Source organism: Fusarium mangiferae (assembly GCF_900044065.1).
Source record: "Fusarium mangiferae strain MRC7560 genome assembly, contig: FMAN_scaffold003, whole genome shotgun sequence".
NCBI lineage: Eukaryota > Fungi > Ascomycota > Sordariomycetes > Hypocreales > Nectriaceae > Fusarium > Fusarium mangiferae.
Genome location: NW_024573923.1, coordinates 1,679,990 through 1,697,751, shown reverse-complemented (window position 1 = coordinate 1,697,751; position 17,762 = coordinate 1,679,990). Strand labels below are relative to the sequence as shown.

General features: G+C 50.3%; 6 protein-coding genes across 6 annotated transcripts; 4 read left to right on the top strand and 2 right to left on the bottom strand.

Annotated features, from left to right (window-relative positions):
• Window positions 1-968: 968 nt before the first annotated feature.
• On the top strand, window positions 969-2,030 carry FMAN_04561 (uncharacterized protein; the record flags this gene model as incomplete). Its single annotated transcript, XM_041828716.1, has 3 exons — window positions 969-1,142; window positions 1,214-1,622; window positions 1,672-2,030. The coding sequence occupies 3 exons, from the start codon at window positions 969-971 to the stop codon at window positions 2,028-2,030; spliced, it is 942 nt and encodes a 313-aa protein (XP_041679552.1).
• Window positions 2,031-2,526: 496 nt separating this feature from the next.
• On the top strand, window positions 2,527-4,985 carry FMAN_04562 (uncharacterized protein; the record flags this gene model as incomplete). The annotated part of the gene is made up of 6 exons (XM_041828715.1): window positions 2,527-3,002; window positions 3,065-3,296; window positions 3,392-4,402; window positions 4,456-4,615; window positions 4,701-4,761; window positions 4,895-4,985. The coding sequence occupies 6 exons, from the start codon at window positions 2,527-2,529 to the stop codon at window positions 4,983-4,985; spliced, it is 2,031 nt and encodes a 676-aa protein (XP_041679551.1).
• A 4,356-nt stretch (window positions 4,986-9,341) lies between these two features.
• Window positions 9,342-11,402, top strand: FMAN_04563 (uncharacterized protein; the record flags this gene model as incomplete). Its single annotated transcript, XM_041828714.1, has 1 exon — window positions 9,342-11,402. One exon carries the CDS (start codon window positions 9,342-9,344, stop codon window positions 11,400-11,402), a length of 2,061 nt encoding a protein of 686 aa, XP_041679550.1.
• A 614-nt stretch (window positions 11,403-12,016) lies between these two features.
• Window positions 12,017-14,383, bottom strand: FMAN_04564 (uncharacterized protein; the record flags this gene model as incomplete). The annotated part of the gene is made up of 1 exon (XM_041828713.1): window positions 12,017-14,383. One exon carries the CDS (start codon window positions 14,381-14,383, stop codon window positions 12,017-12,019), a length of 2,367 nt encoding a protein of 788 aa, XP_041679549.1.
• Window positions 14,384-14,941: 558 nt separating this feature from the next.
• FMAN_04565 (uncharacterized protein) lies at window positions 14,942-15,800 on the top strand (the record flags this gene model as incomplete). Its single annotated transcript, XM_041828712.1, has 3 exons — window positions 14,942-14,968; window positions 15,025-15,114; window positions 15,168-15,800. The coding sequence occupies 3 exons, from the start codon at window positions 14,942-14,944 to the stop codon at window positions 15,798-15,800; spliced, it is 750 nt and encodes a 249-aa protein (XP_041679548.1).
• Window positions 15,801-16,145: 345 nt separating this feature from the next.
• FMAN_04566 (uncharacterized protein) lies at window positions 16,146-17,463 on the bottom strand (the record flags this gene model as incomplete). The annotated part of the gene is made up of 2 exons (XM_041828711.1): window positions 16,146-17,266; window positions 17,322-17,463. The coding sequence occupies 2 exons, from the start codon at window positions 17,461-17,463 to the stop codon at window positions 16,146-16,148; spliced, it is 1,263 nt and encodes a 420-aa protein (XP_041679547.1).
• Window positions 17,464-17,762: the final 299 nt, after the last annotated feature.

The window sequence follows — 17,762 nt, the reverse complement described above, 5'->3', positions numbered from 1 at the left end:
ATAAATCGCAGTAGTAAGTATCAGCGGATATAAGATGAACTCTTCTTGGGAGTCTTGCAACTCGTCACAATGCGCCCACCATAGAATGATCATATGACGGTGCAACCTAGGTAAGGTGTCTTCTGATCAACGTTTCTGTTGGAGGATTCGCAAAAGACTCCGATCCATGATAATTTCACAGCTAAGAAGAACATAGGCTATCAAGGATTGCTCAGATATGCCAAGGTGAAGGTATTCAGACCTCGATAGCTTTGGTCTAACCATCGTCATTCTGCTTCCCTAGCACCATGACGTGCTTCTGCTTAATTTGGTGTCATCCAATGGAGATGCAGATGCTTCAGCCGCTGAAGAGTGCGGAGCGCCTGTCACAGGCGACAACCCCACTGTAGGAGGCTACGGTAGTTGGGTACTACCTACCTTGGGGCCTTGGACTAAGCTTGTCTTGACCTCAAATGTTCTTTGACTTTACAATAACCTTGTCAGCGTTGGAAAACACGCTCGCTCGCTTGTTCGCTCGCCATATCGTACTAGAACTGTTCCGTCTGTTCCTAACGCTATATCGCAGTACAGTACGGAGTATAGCCGCGTTCTATTCTCACCAGGCCCCTTGACTCTCGCCAATCAATCAATCGTGCTGATATCGTGATGGCTGAGAATGCTCTAGAGGCAGATGCCAATGCAGATTCAAGTGCGAATGGCCCCGCCCCACGAGCGTCCAGTGTCGGGTTTCAACTAGGTCGGCATTCATCTTCAAATGTGCGCATAAATGAGATACTTGAGGTGTGTATCCTCCCGTTCTTGTAAAGTGAGCGAGTGAGTGAGACACGGCACGGGTGATTCATGAGACAGTGTGCGATACAGCCATGTTCTTATGATGTTCTGTTCTTTGCATGCCATGCGGGGCTGGCAGCTATTCCTTGCAAGCCCGATAGCACTTCAGGCTGGTGCCGGTCCTGGTAGATATCAACATGCATGTGGTCGACTATCTATCTCGCCGCCCGTACGGAGATGGTCTTTGTGGCGTCTGGGAAACTGCCGGCCCCCTGTTCGACATCCAGACCTTAGCCTCCGAAAGATCATCCGAATCTCGCGTGCTCTTCTGGCTCTCCTCCTCCTCATTATTCTTCTCTCGCTTCTTCTCAGTATCCCTCCCCTGAGTACAGTACCTCAATGTTGGGTGAGCGCTAATAAGAACGGCTTTTCTTCGTAACAGAACGCTCGTGAACGCGCCGAATCAATGGCTGGTCCTTCTCCTACCCATCTCTCACCCCGGGCCGCCGGCAGTCCCATCCTCCCGCCCAACTCGTCGCTCAAGCCGAGCCCTGTCAACGAGGACAGCAGCGCCGACGAGGCTACTGGGTTCATATCTCATACGCCGCCTCTCAATTACAACTCGCTCAATGTTACAAGTACTGCGACCTCGGCCCCACAGATCCGTAAACCATCCTTGCGCCAGCGACCATCTTCCCAACAAAACAATGGCGCTGCCCAGAACCTGGAGACGACTCGACAAGCCAATTCGGAGAGTGGGAATACGTCGTGGTGGCAAACACAGGCAGAGAAGTTTCAGTCGATAGAGCTGGAGAACAAAGGCAGCGTTGCCCGAGATCACCTCGCCATTGGTAAGCTTGACCCATGGTACTTCGTGTTGCCAATCTAACAACGTCCAAGAACGAACATTTTTGGCATGGCTACGCACATCTCTCAGTTTTGCATCCATAGGGATAGCAGTGACACAGCTTTTTCGTCTCAACACGTCTCTCGAAAGCGAGCATGGCAATAACTCTCGGAGCAACACCCAGACGCTACGACATATGGGCAAGCCGCTTGGCACCACGTTCCTCGGTATCAGTATCCTGATTCTCTTCCTTGGCTACAAGCGCTATTTTCAATCTCAGCACTGGGTCATGCAGGGAAAGTTTCCCGCTAGTCGTGGTACAATCATGATTGTTGCCTTTGTCGCTTTGGCCATCATGGTTGTTTCTCTTGTGGTCGTCATTGCTATCCACCCGTCTGAGCATGAGCTATGATCTTTCTACTCGACGACTCGTAGTATACTCTGACATGACTCAAGGTCACTTCTAGTATTGCATTGTTCGCGCTGGGGCGATAATGTTTCTGCTTATCGCAAGTGGTTTGCTTTTGACGCGGCGCATTTATGGGGTTTACATCATGACTTGATACCATTAGGAGTATTTGAATGCTGAGCTCTGTTCGTATGATCTTATAGGCTGGCGTATATACAAATGACTGAAGTGAGAGACACCAATTACTGTCATTTTAACTTAATATGTACCTAGGTAATTGGGTACGTCTGAGCTCTCATGATAGGTAAGGTACCTAGGAAGCATCATGACTTCGCCTGAAGTAGCTGCTGAGGTACCTATGGAAGTTGAGGTCAGACAACGTCAGAGCGGGTTATGGCGGGGTCTAACCATGGAAGCCCCCCACCAAACATCCAATCCCACCCAACCTCGTATTCTGCTCTTGCACTTACATCTGCAACAATACAAAAGGTCAGTAACAATGGCTGTCAAAAGAGAGCCAGTCGATATTCCTGCCTTTGCAACCACGCAACTCGCCCTTCTTGAACAAGAACTTCAGACAGAGATCAACGAGACAAGCACACTCATCTCCAACCACAGCCCGACAGCCCTTCAACGAGCTGGCCTTGCTCTTATAAACCTCGTTGTCTCGGGCCAGCGTACGGGTCTTGGGGGCCGAACAGTTCTTGAGCTCTCTCCGGATGCCGCCACGGGCTCACCTGACGAGCTACCTGAGCATGGCTTGCGCACTGGAGACATTGTTCTTGTCGCTGAGCAGCCGGCGGGAAGCGCCAAAAAGCGTGAAGTAAAAGACCTGGAGAAGAAGGGGGCGAGAGGTGTTGTTACCAGAGTGAGCAGAGGATGGATTGCTGTTGCGATCGATGAGGGGAGGGAAGAAGTTGGCTTCCTGGGCAGAGTATGGGCTGTCAAATTGGCAGACGAAGTGACATACAAGAGGTATGTTGAGCCATCACCTTGATAACGGACGGCGATCACACAATTAACCATCCCGGTTGAAGAATGAACTGGGCGATGGAGAAGCTAAACAAGATGCAAGAGTCGGAATATTCTAGTTTCATCAGAGTACTCTTCGGCTTATCCAGCCCATCGCCAGTTTCCGAAGATTTATCTAAAGATGAAACCGTGGGCAATCTCGAGTGGTTTGATCCAACGCTCAACGACTCACAAAAGAATGCAATTCGGTTCGCTTTGCTGTCTCGAGAAGTCGCATTGATTCATGGGCCTCCGGGAGTGAGTGACTTACTCATACTAGAGTGCAAAACACTTGCTCACGTGTTTATGCGTAGACTGGCAAAACTCATACTCTAATCGAGCTGATTCTCCAGATGATCAAATTGGGTCAAAGAATTCTTGTCTGCGGGCCTTCCAACATTTCTGTTGACAACATCGTCGAGAGACTAGCTCCTCACAAGATCCCGATCCTTCGTCTGGGCCATCCCGCTCGTTTGCTGCCCTCTGTGGTTGACCACTCACTCGACGTACTCACGCAAACATCAGAAGCGGGTGCTATTGTGAAAGATATCAGGACAGAAATGGACACCAAGCAGGCCTCAATCAAGAAGACGAAAAGCGGCAAGGAGCGCAAAGCAATCTACACTGACCTCAAAGAACTGAGAAAAGAGTTTCGTGAACGAGAACGTCGCTGTGTCAGTACACTGATTGGCGGCAGCAAGGTCGTTCTTGCAACACTGCACGGGGCAGGAGGCTATCAGTTGCGGAACGATGAGTTTGATGTTGTTATTATCGATGAGGCCAGCCAAGCCCTCGAAGCCCAGTGTTGGGCCCCTCTCGTATCTGCCAACAAGGTTGTCTGTGCCGGTGACCATCTGCAGCTCCCGCCAACCATCAAATCAAGCAATGCAAAGGTTAAGGCGCCAGTCAAGGATGGCGGAACGGTCACAAAGGGCACCACGCTTGAGATCACCTTGTTTGACAGACTGCTGGCATTGCATGGGCCCTCCATCAAACGCATGCTAACCACACAGTATCGAATGCACGAGAGTATTATGCGGTTCCCTTCTGATGAATTATACGACTCTAAGTTGATCGCTGCTGATGTGGTGAAACATCGCCTCCTGAAAGACCTTGAATATGAGGTCCAGGACAATGAGGACACCAATGAGCCTGTCATCTTCATAGACACACAGGGAGGTGACTTTCCCGAAAAGAACGAGGAAGACGACAAGGAGACTCCTAGAAAGGGCAGAGCAGGTTTACATGGTGACAGCAAGAGCAACGAGATGGAGGCTGCTCTTGTACAACAGCACGTGAGGCAACTCGTGGGTGCTGGGGTCCGCCCAGAAGACATTGCCGTCGTGACACCTTACAATGCCCAGGTGCGTCCCAAAACGTAGAGTGAGACGTATACTGACTGTGAGCGGACTATAAGCTCGCCATACTAGCTCCGCTGAAAGACAAATTCCCGGGCATCGAGCTCGGTAGTGTTGATGGTTTTCAAGGTCGCGAAAAAGAGGCTGTAATCGTGAGCCTCGTTCGGAGCAACTCTGAGGGCGAGGTTGGATTCCTCGGCGAGAAGCGCCGTCTCAATGGTGAGGTGACATCCCGATGCTTACCGTCATGACTCGGGCCATCCGGACATCAAAAGATTGGGTTGGCTAATACACGTGTACTTAGTCGCAATGACACGCCCGAAGCGTTCTTTGACGGTTATTGGAGACTCGGAGACAGTTCAGAGGTAAGCGATGATGCAGTGCACTTGGGATGGGGACCTGGGCCTCGAAGCTGCAGCCGCTGGTTTGACAAGTGCTGCGCAGATTGTTCCAACCATTCACCTGAGACGAGACATTATTAACGTGCCTGTTTCACAGGGGAAGCAGCTTCTTGAAGAAATGGATGCAGTATCTCGAAGACAACGCCGACCTGCGATACCCAGATGCATCTAGCTTGACGCACGACTAACCGGAACTGAAAGCTTTCACCGTCTCGCTTCCAGTCGACATGCTTGTCATCGATGTATCCAGTAGGTAGGGCAATAGGGTCTGGAACTCGACCTAAATCTTTCGGCCGAAACGGTTGACTGCGTAGCAGCTGTCAGATCAAGACTGCCACGCTGCTTGACACGATGAACGAGGGGTTGGCCAGAACGGTTGATCTCAGCTTGTCCTGAAACAGCACCTGCAGTAGCTTGCAGCTCCAACGATTGATGGCTCGAGTGACAAAGATAGAGAACATACCCATACATACATAGAAGAGCTGACAACTAGTCTTTTCCTAGTCGGGCCAGGACCTATTCGATTCTTGCGAGCCCATGTCTTGTTGGAGATGGTCGGGAAAAGGTGAAAAGGGTGCTGGGATAGTTACTCAAGAAACGGGGTTGCGATGGAAGTCGTTGTCGACATCCCGGCGATGTTTCAGGTCGCTCACTCGTTGTGGGACTGTACCGAACCGCGGGGGACAATTATTCCTTGTCCGTTTCCCTCCCACTCGCGTAGAGCGCCAGGAAGCGGATCTTGTTAAATTTGCCGAAAACACCAGAAGACATTGTTTCTGAGTGACAACCTCGTCCAGTCCAGTCTATCCCGATCAAATTTAGATACAGAATTGTTGATTTAGCCATCAGGAGTCACTCTGCATGCCCCTGAGTTTGTAAGGGCGGTAAGAAGCCCCCCCAAGACCAATCCAACATTCCAATGAGTTTCTCGGAATTGAGGAAAGATCTCCTTGGCTGAAGACAGTGGCAGACATTATACGCTCCGGCTTGGCAGCGTATAGTTAACGATGGAAAAAACGCCGTTGTGTCAGTTTCAGGGAACCCTGGCTCAACAGCATACTGGTACGTACGGCGTCAGTTGTCAGGAAGTGTCTCTACATAGATTTGACAAACTCTGGGATTAACAAGAGGGTATCGATTGTTACACAGCAGATATGATCAGACTTCCCCGTAATACTGCTACTATGATGCAGAGAAGACAGTATGATATAATCCGTAGGTAAGGATGGAATTTGCAGATGGAAACGGACATGCACCAGGTGAATACATTTGCAAGAAGTCGAAGCAATGCCTTGACTGGTCAATGATTTGATTAGCTCCCTGTCTCTAAGACATCGCCTATTTTTAAAACGGGCTGACATGAGATAGATTGTAGACCCGTCTGATCAGGGTCGATCTTATGGAGGATGATCACCGTTGTTTGTGAGTTCCTATTTAGCCCGCACCTGAACAGGCTGCCGCTGAGCACCGAGGAAGTGATATTGTTTGTTAAGCTCATGTAGAGAATGCCCAAAGGGGGAATGTAGGTCTAATAATGCAGAAGGACACTTCAGGAAGGCGAGCAAACCCATCAAGAGGTTTAACCATCCATCCCTAGGTAAGTAGGTATCTGTGGGTATCGACAGGCACTTACCTAGGTGGGTATGATGTGGTATACGTTGTCGATGTCTTGTTGTAGGTAGGTCTGGTATATATGCCAACTGATGCCAGGGAATGAATAGCTGGTGATGAAGTTCGAGCTATGTGAAACTGCATTCGAGTGTTGTTGTCTCGCCTGTACTCTGCATGTACGGAGTACTATGTAGTGCCAGTATGTACAGTACTGTATGACCTACCAGATCACTCACTCACTCACTCACTCACTCACTCACTCACTCACTCACTCACTCACTCACTACCTTACCTCCTCTACCTTGGATCTCCAACAGCTGGGGGATGTGGCGCTGCGCGGTTGGAGTTCAGAGTAAGAGACTAATGGTTGCTTTTTGCGGTGGCCCTAACGCTATGCAAACAAGCCCCAGTTGAGCTGGGTCGCTTAAGGCCTCGGACGCTAAGTGGTTAGAGGCTCTGTCGTGCTTCGTTAGATCGCATGGGGCCGCAGATAGCGGGAGTCTAGTGCAGACAGAGACGGTCGATGTTATCAACAGCTGAGGACGAGATGGTCTAGAGAGATGATTAAGCTAAAGGTATAATCGACCAAGGTTTCAAGACACATCTGAGGCATCTTGCATGAATGATGGGCAGTATCAGCTGTGAGGGTGTCTACCATTCTCCCACGTCAGAACCCAGTCGGTTGTCCATGAGTGGTCCATCTGTAACGCCATGAGCTCGATTTTCATCTCATACTTGATGCACTGTCATCGCTAGTTTAGTACTATCGACAGCGTGTATCGTACCTACGTATTGGCTTTCATTTCCACCTTTTGCCGCTCAGGGCACCCGTCTCTTGTTATTTTAGTTAGGAGGCGGCGCGTGCCGCTCAAATTGCAACGCAGCCCCAAGCAGTGAGTGTGAGTGGCACGATGGTCTGGCAAAACCAATAACCACCGACGTTAGTTGAGTAGTAGCCGATCTATCGTCTTGCTCTCTACTGAGGTAACATTGTAAACCTGCTCACTTCTGCTGTGCCGTTTTTGTATGCAGACATTCCGCAGCTAAAGGTAGTGGAGGCACTCCAAGTAGGTATGTATACGGAGTACTAGGCGAGAGAAACATACATACAGGGAGCCCCCTGTCTCAACAATGCCCCGGAATGCCCTGTACCCGGCCTCGAGCCACGAGGCAAGATACCTACCCGGGTGAGGGGGGGTCTGGGTCAGCTGTGCCTTCTGGCATAATAATATTGCACTTTAAAAGAAGGCATTATTACTTTAAATAACAGATTTTAGGATTAATAGAATAACAACAGAAATAACAGATTTATAATAGACTAATAGATCTAAAATCTATCTCTCTTAAAAATCCTATATCTATTAGTATAATGGCTTTACTATATAAAAATAGCAGGTCTTAGGGAGGTCAAATTTCCTGTCAACAGACTACCAGCACTCTGACCCAGACCCCCCCTCACCCGGGTAGGTAGGTAGGTACCCAGATCCCAGACCTTCAAGCCTCTACTCACTCTATCGAGACCAATGTCGTGTTCCATCCCTACCTAGCCAATGGAATTCAGCACCCATTCTTGGCAACGACAGTCTTGTCGTCTTGATGGGCTCGCTCGTGCGTTTCGATCTTGAGGCATCACCCTTGTCTTGTCTTGTCTTGTCTTTTCTTATCGCTTCAACTGAAATGTCATGTCCAGGGTTCTCAGCGGAGGGTGCATCACCCCGAGTCCTAGGTACTAAAGGTATGCGTGGTAATTATGTACCTACTTATGTATGCCCGTTGTTCTCAATTCTGCTTCGTCCGTCTGCTCGACAAGGGTCTGCAAGAGAGAGGGTGCAACAACAGGTGCAGGTGAACAAACCCCTGTCTACCTAACTAAGGCAGGGTAGTCTAATACCAAAGAGCTCTCGAGATCGATTCTGTTGGCTCTCAGGTTGCCTTGTTATTATACATACATACATACACGGCACACGTGGCAGGCGGTTCCCTCCACGCAACGTTTGAGAGCACTGCGAATCCAAACGGCTTGTCCATTCATCACCATCGCCCTACCCTGATCCAATCCACTGCTGGGTCTTCCAGACAGACGCTACCTACCTTACCTAGTAGGTATCTAACTGATCCAGTGGACTGTAGGTACTGTCCCCCTCCCCCGTCAGGACCCTTGTACATAAGGCATGTCAAGCTGACAAGGGTCCCCCTTCGTCCTGGGCTCCTTGTCATCCAGCGTGGCATTGAACGTCTCGTCGCGCTTCAAGAACCCGCAAATGGTCCCTGTCCCGCACCATCAAGCGCAGTTTCGCATGGCGTGCGTCTCATGTCTAACTATGTGTCTAGTATGTAGGTATGTACGGTGTATCTGAGCCGACATTAATAGGTGCCAGCCGCCCACCCACTCGGACCGCTCCAAGCCCAAGTGTAATACTGTACTGTATGGCATGGCATGGTACGGTACGGTACTGTATGTATGCATTTGTTTCAAAACCCTCTTGTCCTCCCTTCCATTCTTCCTGCTCTCCAGTCCCTGGATTCCTGCTCGCCCTTCTCAGACGGCAAGGGCGACTTCTTTTTTTGTCTTCCTAGGCCCGCGATGCCAGAAGCTGTCGACCGATCAACTCCCTCCTTTCTTCTCACACTCGTTTGGCTGTTTCACGCCGTGTCTTAATGCGCCCTTGAGCGCAAACAACCCAAGCTCATCAACCGGATGAGAGGCCAGGCTGCCCTTGTATAGATGAGCGCACGGGTTGGTTGTGAGCCTGTTTTACGAGCACTCCTTCACGAATATGCGCCAGGGCATGTCATCCATCTACAGTATCTATCTATCTCTGACCGCTTTTACTCGGGCATTCCATTCTGCTACCTTCGCTTAAGACCCTTTTTGTCATCTTTTCACTTCTCTCTTCGATCCGCCGCTTGCTGTCCTCCTTGACGTTTCCAACATGAAGAAGCCGTGGAGATCAGCAGCCACCACTGCTCCCACTGCTCAACCTGTTGATATACAGCAGTCCAATATCCGCGGCAGGATATCTGGGCCTGTCCCTATTTCGACTTCTTTGGATGACGAGTTCCCAATTCGCAACCCAGGAACCAACATGGCTACGCCTGTCCAGGGTGAATTCAAAGAATCTCAGACCACTGAGCCCACCCCGTCGCACAACGATTTCAGATCTCCCACGTTCCCGGAGCCTCGTCGGAATGGACCTCACTCTTTCAGGGAAGAGCCGAGGTCCTCTTTGCATGCTCGACAGCCCGGCACAATAAGTCGCTTGCAAAAGGCTGAACCATCTAGCAATGTGCGGCATTCTTTCGTCAGCGCGGACACGAGGGACAAGGAGCGCCCTCAACGCAAGCAGTCAACTCTCCGGGGCGCTTTGGGGAAGCTTTTCAATCGAAAAAAGAAATCAAGCGGCAACGACAGTTCCAACAATACTGATTCAGAAACCGGTTCCACGCCAATGCGCCCCGGGCCATACCGTCGATCAACGGGTGAAGATGGCCAAGACTCGGTGCCTAGTTTAAGCCATAGAGACAGGTCAGCTCCCAGGTCACGGACTCGACCTTTTCCAGGAGCGGAATCCAAGCGATCAGCTTCCCTGCCCATCACTGAATTTGATCGGGCGTTGAGATCCCACTCTATCCGTCCAGAAGATGTTCGCGCCATCGAGAGCGCACGCAACTCGTTGAGCGCTGACTTTGGTCTATCGCACGCCCGGTTAAGTGCAACCAGATTGCGCGAGTACAACTTGGCGGGCCTTTCACCGCGGCCTGCTAGCAGCCATGGCCGAGAGAGTCGGCAAGATCAGAGCGACGACAACGCTCACGAGATTGGCCGTGCAATCACCAGCGACCTCCCGGGCGTCCGCCGAAGATCGCGGAGCTTATCGGGGCTACCAGATGAAAGCCATGGCCATGCTCGTCGACGCAGTGATGAGATCAAATACTGGAGGGAGAGTTACGACCCGACCTTCATGTCCCCAGTGTCTTCAGACCCCGCTGAAGGAGAAGGCATCGCCATAGAAGAAATCGAACAGGCCCAGCAACAAGAAGACGCTCCAAAACAAACACAGGCAGAGCCTTTCAATTTTGGATCCTTCGCAGACATGAAGGAGGTGGGAGGTATGAAAATCACACATGCAGCAAACCTGGAAACCCGCATAAGCAATCTCGAATCTCGAGTCTATCGGTTGGAGCAGGCTCTCGACCGAATGTGTGATGCTGCTCCAGGCCGGCAGTCACACCAGGGACCAGATCGACCTGCGCCCCCAATTCCGATTGGGGGCCAAGTCACAATGGATTTCCCAGGTCATCAGGCTGATCCAAGCAGATGGGACCATAGGAAGAGCTTCGGTCGTTCCAGCGGCTACCCGAATTATTCAAAAACAGGCCAGAGGGGAAGTGTGTTGCTTGATCCGCATTCTTCGGCTATTCTGAGCGACAGTAACAAAGACCGTCCCACCTCGACCGCAACAATTCGTGGTGCAGCTAGTCTCCCAAGCCTTCTTAAGAACATCCCCGAGATCTTCACCATGGACCACTATACAACACTCCTTGCCCTGATTCATACCGAACGCTCAGCACGAGAAGCTCTAGAGACTCAGGTCAAGACGCTTGGCCACCAACTCAGCATCTTGTCTCATTCGGTAAACACGAATAGTGGATTCGATCCGCCTCCAACAGCCAAATCCTTCGGTGACAGGTCTGCGTTTGACCACGACGATGACGACGATAATCTCGCATCCTTGGCCATCATGACAAGATCGCAAAATCGACATATCGACCCCGAGGACTCGGGTATTGGAACTGGCCATGGAGACGAGAGCGAATACTCTGATACTTTTGAAACCCCTCGTGAAGAGGGACATAGCTTTGGAGCGTTCGGTGAAGACCTGGACAGGGAAGACCTGGCGCAAACCAAGGCCGCACGAACCCTTTCCCTGTCACAACTCACCATGGGTCGGGGCACCCAGAAGTCTTCACAGCAGGTTCATCGGGTGATATAACCAGTGACGCCTCTCCACAGAGAACGTTGCACCATCGAGACACTCCAAAAAGTAACATACCCGATCACACATCATGTCTCTTCTATCCAAGAATACCTACCTGAGTTGCACGATATTTGGTGGCATATGACTTATGACCTCTCTACGACGACCGCCTTCTTCCTCATCACGCCACACTCATTCATTACCTTCCCATATTTACTTGTCATATCTACTCTTTCACAACCGGCGTCTCGATAGACATAGCGCAGCGCTTTGAAACGTGTGGCGTGCTATTGTTTCTGTTTCTGCTTTTTTTTTTTTTCCTTTCATTCTGCATTGGATACCTAAGGTACCCAGTTCTGGGTGTCACAGGTTGGCGTACTAGGAACTTTGGGGCAAAAACGGCACTTCACTTTTGAATTAGCGATTGAAAGTCATCTTTGAGAATAATAAACCGAGAACCATGGCTACCCATTGCCATTGCTATTGCCACTGCCACTGCCACTGCCACTGCCATTCTGGTACGAATTCATGTCTCTACTTGTCTTGCACTGCGTATGAAGGCCTATTTGCATCTGCATGCTTTGATCTACTTGATTACTTTTGATGCTTCGTATATGATTTCTATGTTCCTATGGGTGGTAGTCATCCTTTATTCCCCAGCTCCCAACCAAGGCCATGGATTTCTCGTCACCAGATGCGAGTCTTTCATCCTGAAGCGTGTCGGCGAGACAAGTCCAGGGGTCCCTGCCGCCTCCCCATTTTAGCAGGTTCTCCTTCAACTGCTCTCCGTTTTCGCGATTGATGGCACCTCCATTCTCACCAGCCTTGAAAACAACACGCCAAACACGCTCGGCGAGTACACGGTCAAAGAGATAACTATAGTAGGTACTTCCGTAACTATGCAGGTGACCAAAGAACCCCTGCCAGCAAGTATTTGGCGGATCTCGAGGTCCATGGGCAAAGCGAGCCTTGATATCATGGAAAACAGCGGTCGAGTCAAACTCTGCATCCCGCATTGTTGAGGCATGGTAGGCTTGGTCTACCATTGCAAGAATGATCTGGTTCTCTGTTTCCAAGCCTTCGAATCGCTTAGTCAACCGGATTCTCTCAGCAACGAGTTCGTAAGGTAAAGGCCGGTCCGACTTCCAGTGACGTGCAAAGAGAGATAGGACAGTAGGATCAGCAGCGAAGTGCTCCATAAGTGTCGATGGTAGCTCAGCAAAGTCAGTCGCACAACGAGTCCCGGAGACATTCTGGAAGCTAGTTCGTGCAAGTATAGAGTGAATAGCATGGCCCATCTCGTGGAAAAGGGTCTCGACAGACTGGTAGGATAGCAAAGAGGGCTCCTTAGAGTTCCCACTTGGCTGAAAATCACAGACGAGTGCAATAGTGGGCAGCTGCTTCAGTACACCGTCCGCGGAGGAAGTCTCCATGCCATCGTTGGCTGCCATCTCGAGTGATTCGAAACTTGGCCCAGTGCTGTCATAATCAGCAGCGACTTCTGCTACTTCCTCAGGGAGGATCTCCCGAGAACATCTGACTGTAAAATGTGCGGGATTGCCGGACTTTTGTGGACGATGAAACAAATCGCAGTAGAGAACAGCAATTAGTTCCCCCTTATCAGTGACAACATCAAGTCGTTTCACCTCAGGGTGCCATGTCTCACCAGGAAGAGTCTCCCGCAACACAAGACGGATACCATAAAGCCTATCAAAGAGTCTTGATAGGCCTTGTATGACAGTCCCAACAGAAAAAAATGCGTTGAGCTGATCTTCTTGCCGCTGTCGAGACCTAAGGTCAACTCTGATCTTATCCATATAAAAATCCTTGTCCCAGGCTTGGAGTGGGACATCTGGAAGGTTGAGTCTGTCTCGTTTCTTCAAAACCAGTTCTTGCAGTTCGGCCTGGACTACCGGTGTGTTGTTATTTCTTAGAGCAAGGAGAAACTCCATTACAGACGCAGGAGTCTTGGCCATCATGCGGTCCTTTAGGGCCATGTGACCATAACTTTCGAAACCTGCAAGCTCTGCGAGCTCACCTCTCAACTTCAACATTGCCTCAAGGTACATAACAGTCTCCCGAGAAGCGGTTCGTTGGGCCAGGTAGATTTCTTTGCGAGTCTCCTCGTCATGCACACTTTGAAGTGCTCCAATTGCATCTGAGCTCAGAGTTGGTAGCGTGATGTTTTGGCGTACTCTGAGCGTGGCTGCGATGCCTGGGTAGAGGCCATAGAACTTATAAGCCGGAAGGGTAATTTGTTTTCTTGCTGGCTGCATTCCCTGTGCAAAAGCTGACCCTATTTCGCTGATACGCGAGGACAAATCCACGAATCTGTCTCGTGAAGCCTTTGGCAAATTTACAGCAGATTTCATAAAGTCCAACTTGAGCTGTAAAGCCACAGTTCTCTCTTCTTCCGACCACACCTTTGTAACTTCGGGGATAGATAGCGCCTGACTTAACTGATCACTGAGGCCAGTCATGGTATTAAGCTGGTTCATGTACTGATATACCATACCCCATGCGTTGGCAGCCGCTTCCTGGAACCGGCCATCTGGATGCGTCATACGAACGAAATCTGCGAGGTCCAGTACACGGCATAATAGGTCGCTAAGCCGATCAAGGTCGCGGACAACCGCACGGTATTCATGTACAGAGGATGCACTGAGAACTTTATTAACGATATTTTTTGCCCGTTCAAGGTTCTTCTGAGCGAAATGTTGGAAGCCATCAGGGCTGGTAAGGTATCGATTCTTGAAGAGACCTTGGCTCTTCTTCAAGCTGAACTTGGGGAAAGTTCTGCCCGTGGGGGCGTCGAATAAGTTGCGTAAAACAGTATCATCGTGATTCGTGCTCGCGGTATGATCGACCGGTGTGCTTGGGGAGATAGCCTGGGCTACCGCGGAGGCAATAGAGTTCCATCGCCGTTGTGGAGGGCTGCTCGTGTGTCGAACACATCTATTACAGATCCAGAGGCGGTTGCCCCTCGAACTCAGCATTATAAATATGCAGATAAGAGGATCGAACCCATGAATGATCCAACAGCAATCGAAGTGATACGGTGATCCTGTATTCTCTCTCAATGGCGGGAAAGAGTAGCAGAAGTTGGAATGAAAACACGGCTGGGATATTATACCTCAGGTATGCTTAATATTCTTTACCTTAGGTACTTTGAATCGAGAATCAGAGATATCGGGGAAGACCTTCAGAAGCGACTTTCCTGCCTTGTCGGGCTTTCCGGCTTCGGATCCGTCCCTAGGTTGTCGCCTTCCTTGTTTTAGCAGGGCATTTCCGCCCATAGGTAGGTAGTTAGCAGTGGAGCCTACCTACCTAGGTACCCAAGGTAACGTAGGTTAGTAGGTTGATTTGTGCCTTCCTGCACTGGGATTGGAAATCTTAGTCATCCAGTCAACGTCCCCAAGCTGAACTCTGAGTGGTCCAGTGGAGCCCCCATCCTAGATTTTCCGACAGTGGTGATTGTGCTCACGAGCCTCCGACGTCCATCTTGAATTCGCGTGACGTCTTTCTCACCCACTCACTCGTCAATTGAGCGCACAATGGCTTCACGAGTGGTGTTCTCGCGGGTCAGTAATACTTCCTAGCTCTAGATAAGCCCCTTCATGCTAATTGATCTGTATAGCGCTCCCTGGCACCACTGGCGGCCATGGCCCTCGGCGGCATGGCACTGGCTCCGGCTACTGTTTTCGCCGAAGGTTCCAGCGACTTCAAGGTTTGTCATGGAGCATCAATGGACTTAAATAATATTCCCTAATAGCCCTATAGCGGAAACCCATCTACGACGATTATGATATCCCGACAGCAAATCCCGCACCTGTAACACCACCACCAGTTGCTGCGACGCCCGTTGAGCCGGTCGACGACGAGGAGAGGCATCACTCGCCTACTCCTACTGAGCGGCTGGCCGTCCATATCGGTAGAGGTCGCCTGGCTCTCTACAAGTACGCAGTAGCTGCTGAGAACAAGGTCAACGAGACCATGGATTCAGCCTTCAATCTCGAGCAATCCTTCACCAGTACCATCGCTTCACTGGCTCCCTCCCGTGAAAGCGGCGAGCAACTTATGCCCGGTGCCATTTACGTTCTGGTTGCTGCTATGGCCGGCAGTATCATTACTCGCAATCGCAGCATTATCCTTCGCGCTTCGCTCCCCCTCGCCCTGGGTATTGGCGCTGGCTGGACCGTTCTCCCTGTCACCATGCGCAACATCTCCGACCTGACCTGGAAGTACGAGCAGAGGTTCCCTGTTATTGCCGAGTCTCACATCCGCCTGCGCGAGAGTATCGTAAACAGCGTCAGCTTTGCCAAGGCGCATAGCCAGGTTGGTGTCCGTTATGTAGATGAAAAAGTGACAGATGCACGAGAGGCTGTTGAGGGCTGGGTCCAGAAGGGCAAATAAAGGATTTCAAAAAGCGAGATGAAATGAGATGTACTATTAAATAGAGTTCCCAAAAACTGTTCATTTGTATCAATGGCCGGTCCTTAGTGCCAGCTACCAATAACTGTATGTATTTTGAATAGGCTGGGCTTCCTTTCCTTTTTTGCATGAAAAAGAAAAACATTCCTTGCCGCCGTTATTGCTTCATGACCTAATGATGCGGTAGCTTTCTATGTGCTCTGTTCCCAAACTCTTGCCCTCTGAGCCTCTGTCCTCAACTCCATGTAATGCGAACTCAAGGTTTCTAATTCAACCGTACGCCCCTTGTCATTTCCTAACCTTTGTACTGTTGAACTGACCCTTTTCCTAAACAGCCGTTGCAATTGGTGCAGGTTCAGATGTCTTCAACTGCTTCACGGGTCTGTTATCAGACATCCTCCGCTTGCGCTTCTGTTCATTTTCTTCTTCTGACTTCACCGGCAGTGAATTGGCCTGTGCGTTGGCCCTTTTTGCAGCCCTCTTTGCGGCCTTCTCTGCAGCTTTCCCCTGCAGGGGCTGATCCAGCCCTCGCTTGCTATCTATAATACGAGCAGACTCGAGGTGTTTTTCGAGTGATAGCGCCTCGCAGATGCTCTTATAATTCTTGGACTGGTTCATTGGCTGATAAGATTTTGACTTTCCAGGGACCATGTTTGAGAGCAGGAACTTGGTGTTACCGAACCGGTTGTCAACATCAATCGCAGTCTTCACATAATGATCGACAACTTCTTCCCAGGGTGCCAGTCCGCCATCTGCTACACTCCTGAAGCAGCTTGGGTTCTTCTCAGCCGCAACTGCAATCATTGCACCGTCCGCACCGAACTCTTTGGCGAGCTGGAGACCTTGGTCCCTATTCTCAACGTCGCCGTTCATCAAGCAGGCAACACCATACTCATGGCAGACTTGCGCAATCATACGGAGTTGCCCTCTAATAGCCCGCTCTCTGGGCCTCATAGGTGTCGTCCGGCAATGGATGGTTAGTCCTGTAATGCCTGTCGCACAAAGACGGCGGACGAGCGCCTCTGTTTCCGCCGCAGTGTCGAGGAGTCTGATCTTAACGCTTATTCCAATCTCAAATTCAGGGGTAATGTTTTCAACAAGAGCTTCAAGAATAGCGCACAGTTTATCTGGAGTCTTGAGAAGAGCGGCACCCATTCCCCCGCTAGTGCTGAAGGGCTTTGGGCAACCAGCGTTGACATCAATGCCGGCAACATCTGCGGCCACCAGCCTAGCGGCTGCTACTGCACGATCGGGATCTGATGTGCCGATTTGGAAGACAAGCTTGTCTTTTTCAACCTCTGGCAGCATTCTGTAAATTATGCTCTCCTTGGCATCCGGAGGAGGGTCCTTCTGGCCATGGGATGAGAGACGATACCACTCTATCGTTTTTGAGTCTTCATCAAATCGACGACAAGTTCCAATCATAGAGTAATCCACAGTTTCAGGACCTGTCGGCTGAAGTTAGAAAATGATATCTTGACATATTTTTGCTGTGCATCTCACCCCAGACGAGATCTGCGCCATACTTGAGAGCCAAAAGTCTTGATGGAAGCTCTCCTGAGCGAACCATAGGCGCAAGAACAACCTTGCCACGGTAATCTACACCCCGTCGGGGAATGGGTACTCGCTTGACTTCTGTAGCCATGGTTCGTCGAATTATCTGCGTGAGCATGCCTGGTTGGCAACCGTTTACATCCTTCTGCCGCTTGGGACAGTGACTAGCTGTATAAATTCTTTACAGAATGTGAATGGAGGCGATTGTTGTTAGTCATCAAAATGCTTTCTTATCGATAAGATCACACATAGCCTATCTGTCCCTGGGAGCATGCGCAACCTGGCTTAACCTAAATCGAGGGCTGATGAGAACGATGATCCACGTAATAAGAGACTTTCGCGGACTGAAATATATGATGACCATGTTATTGGGACATGCAAATGTTAGAT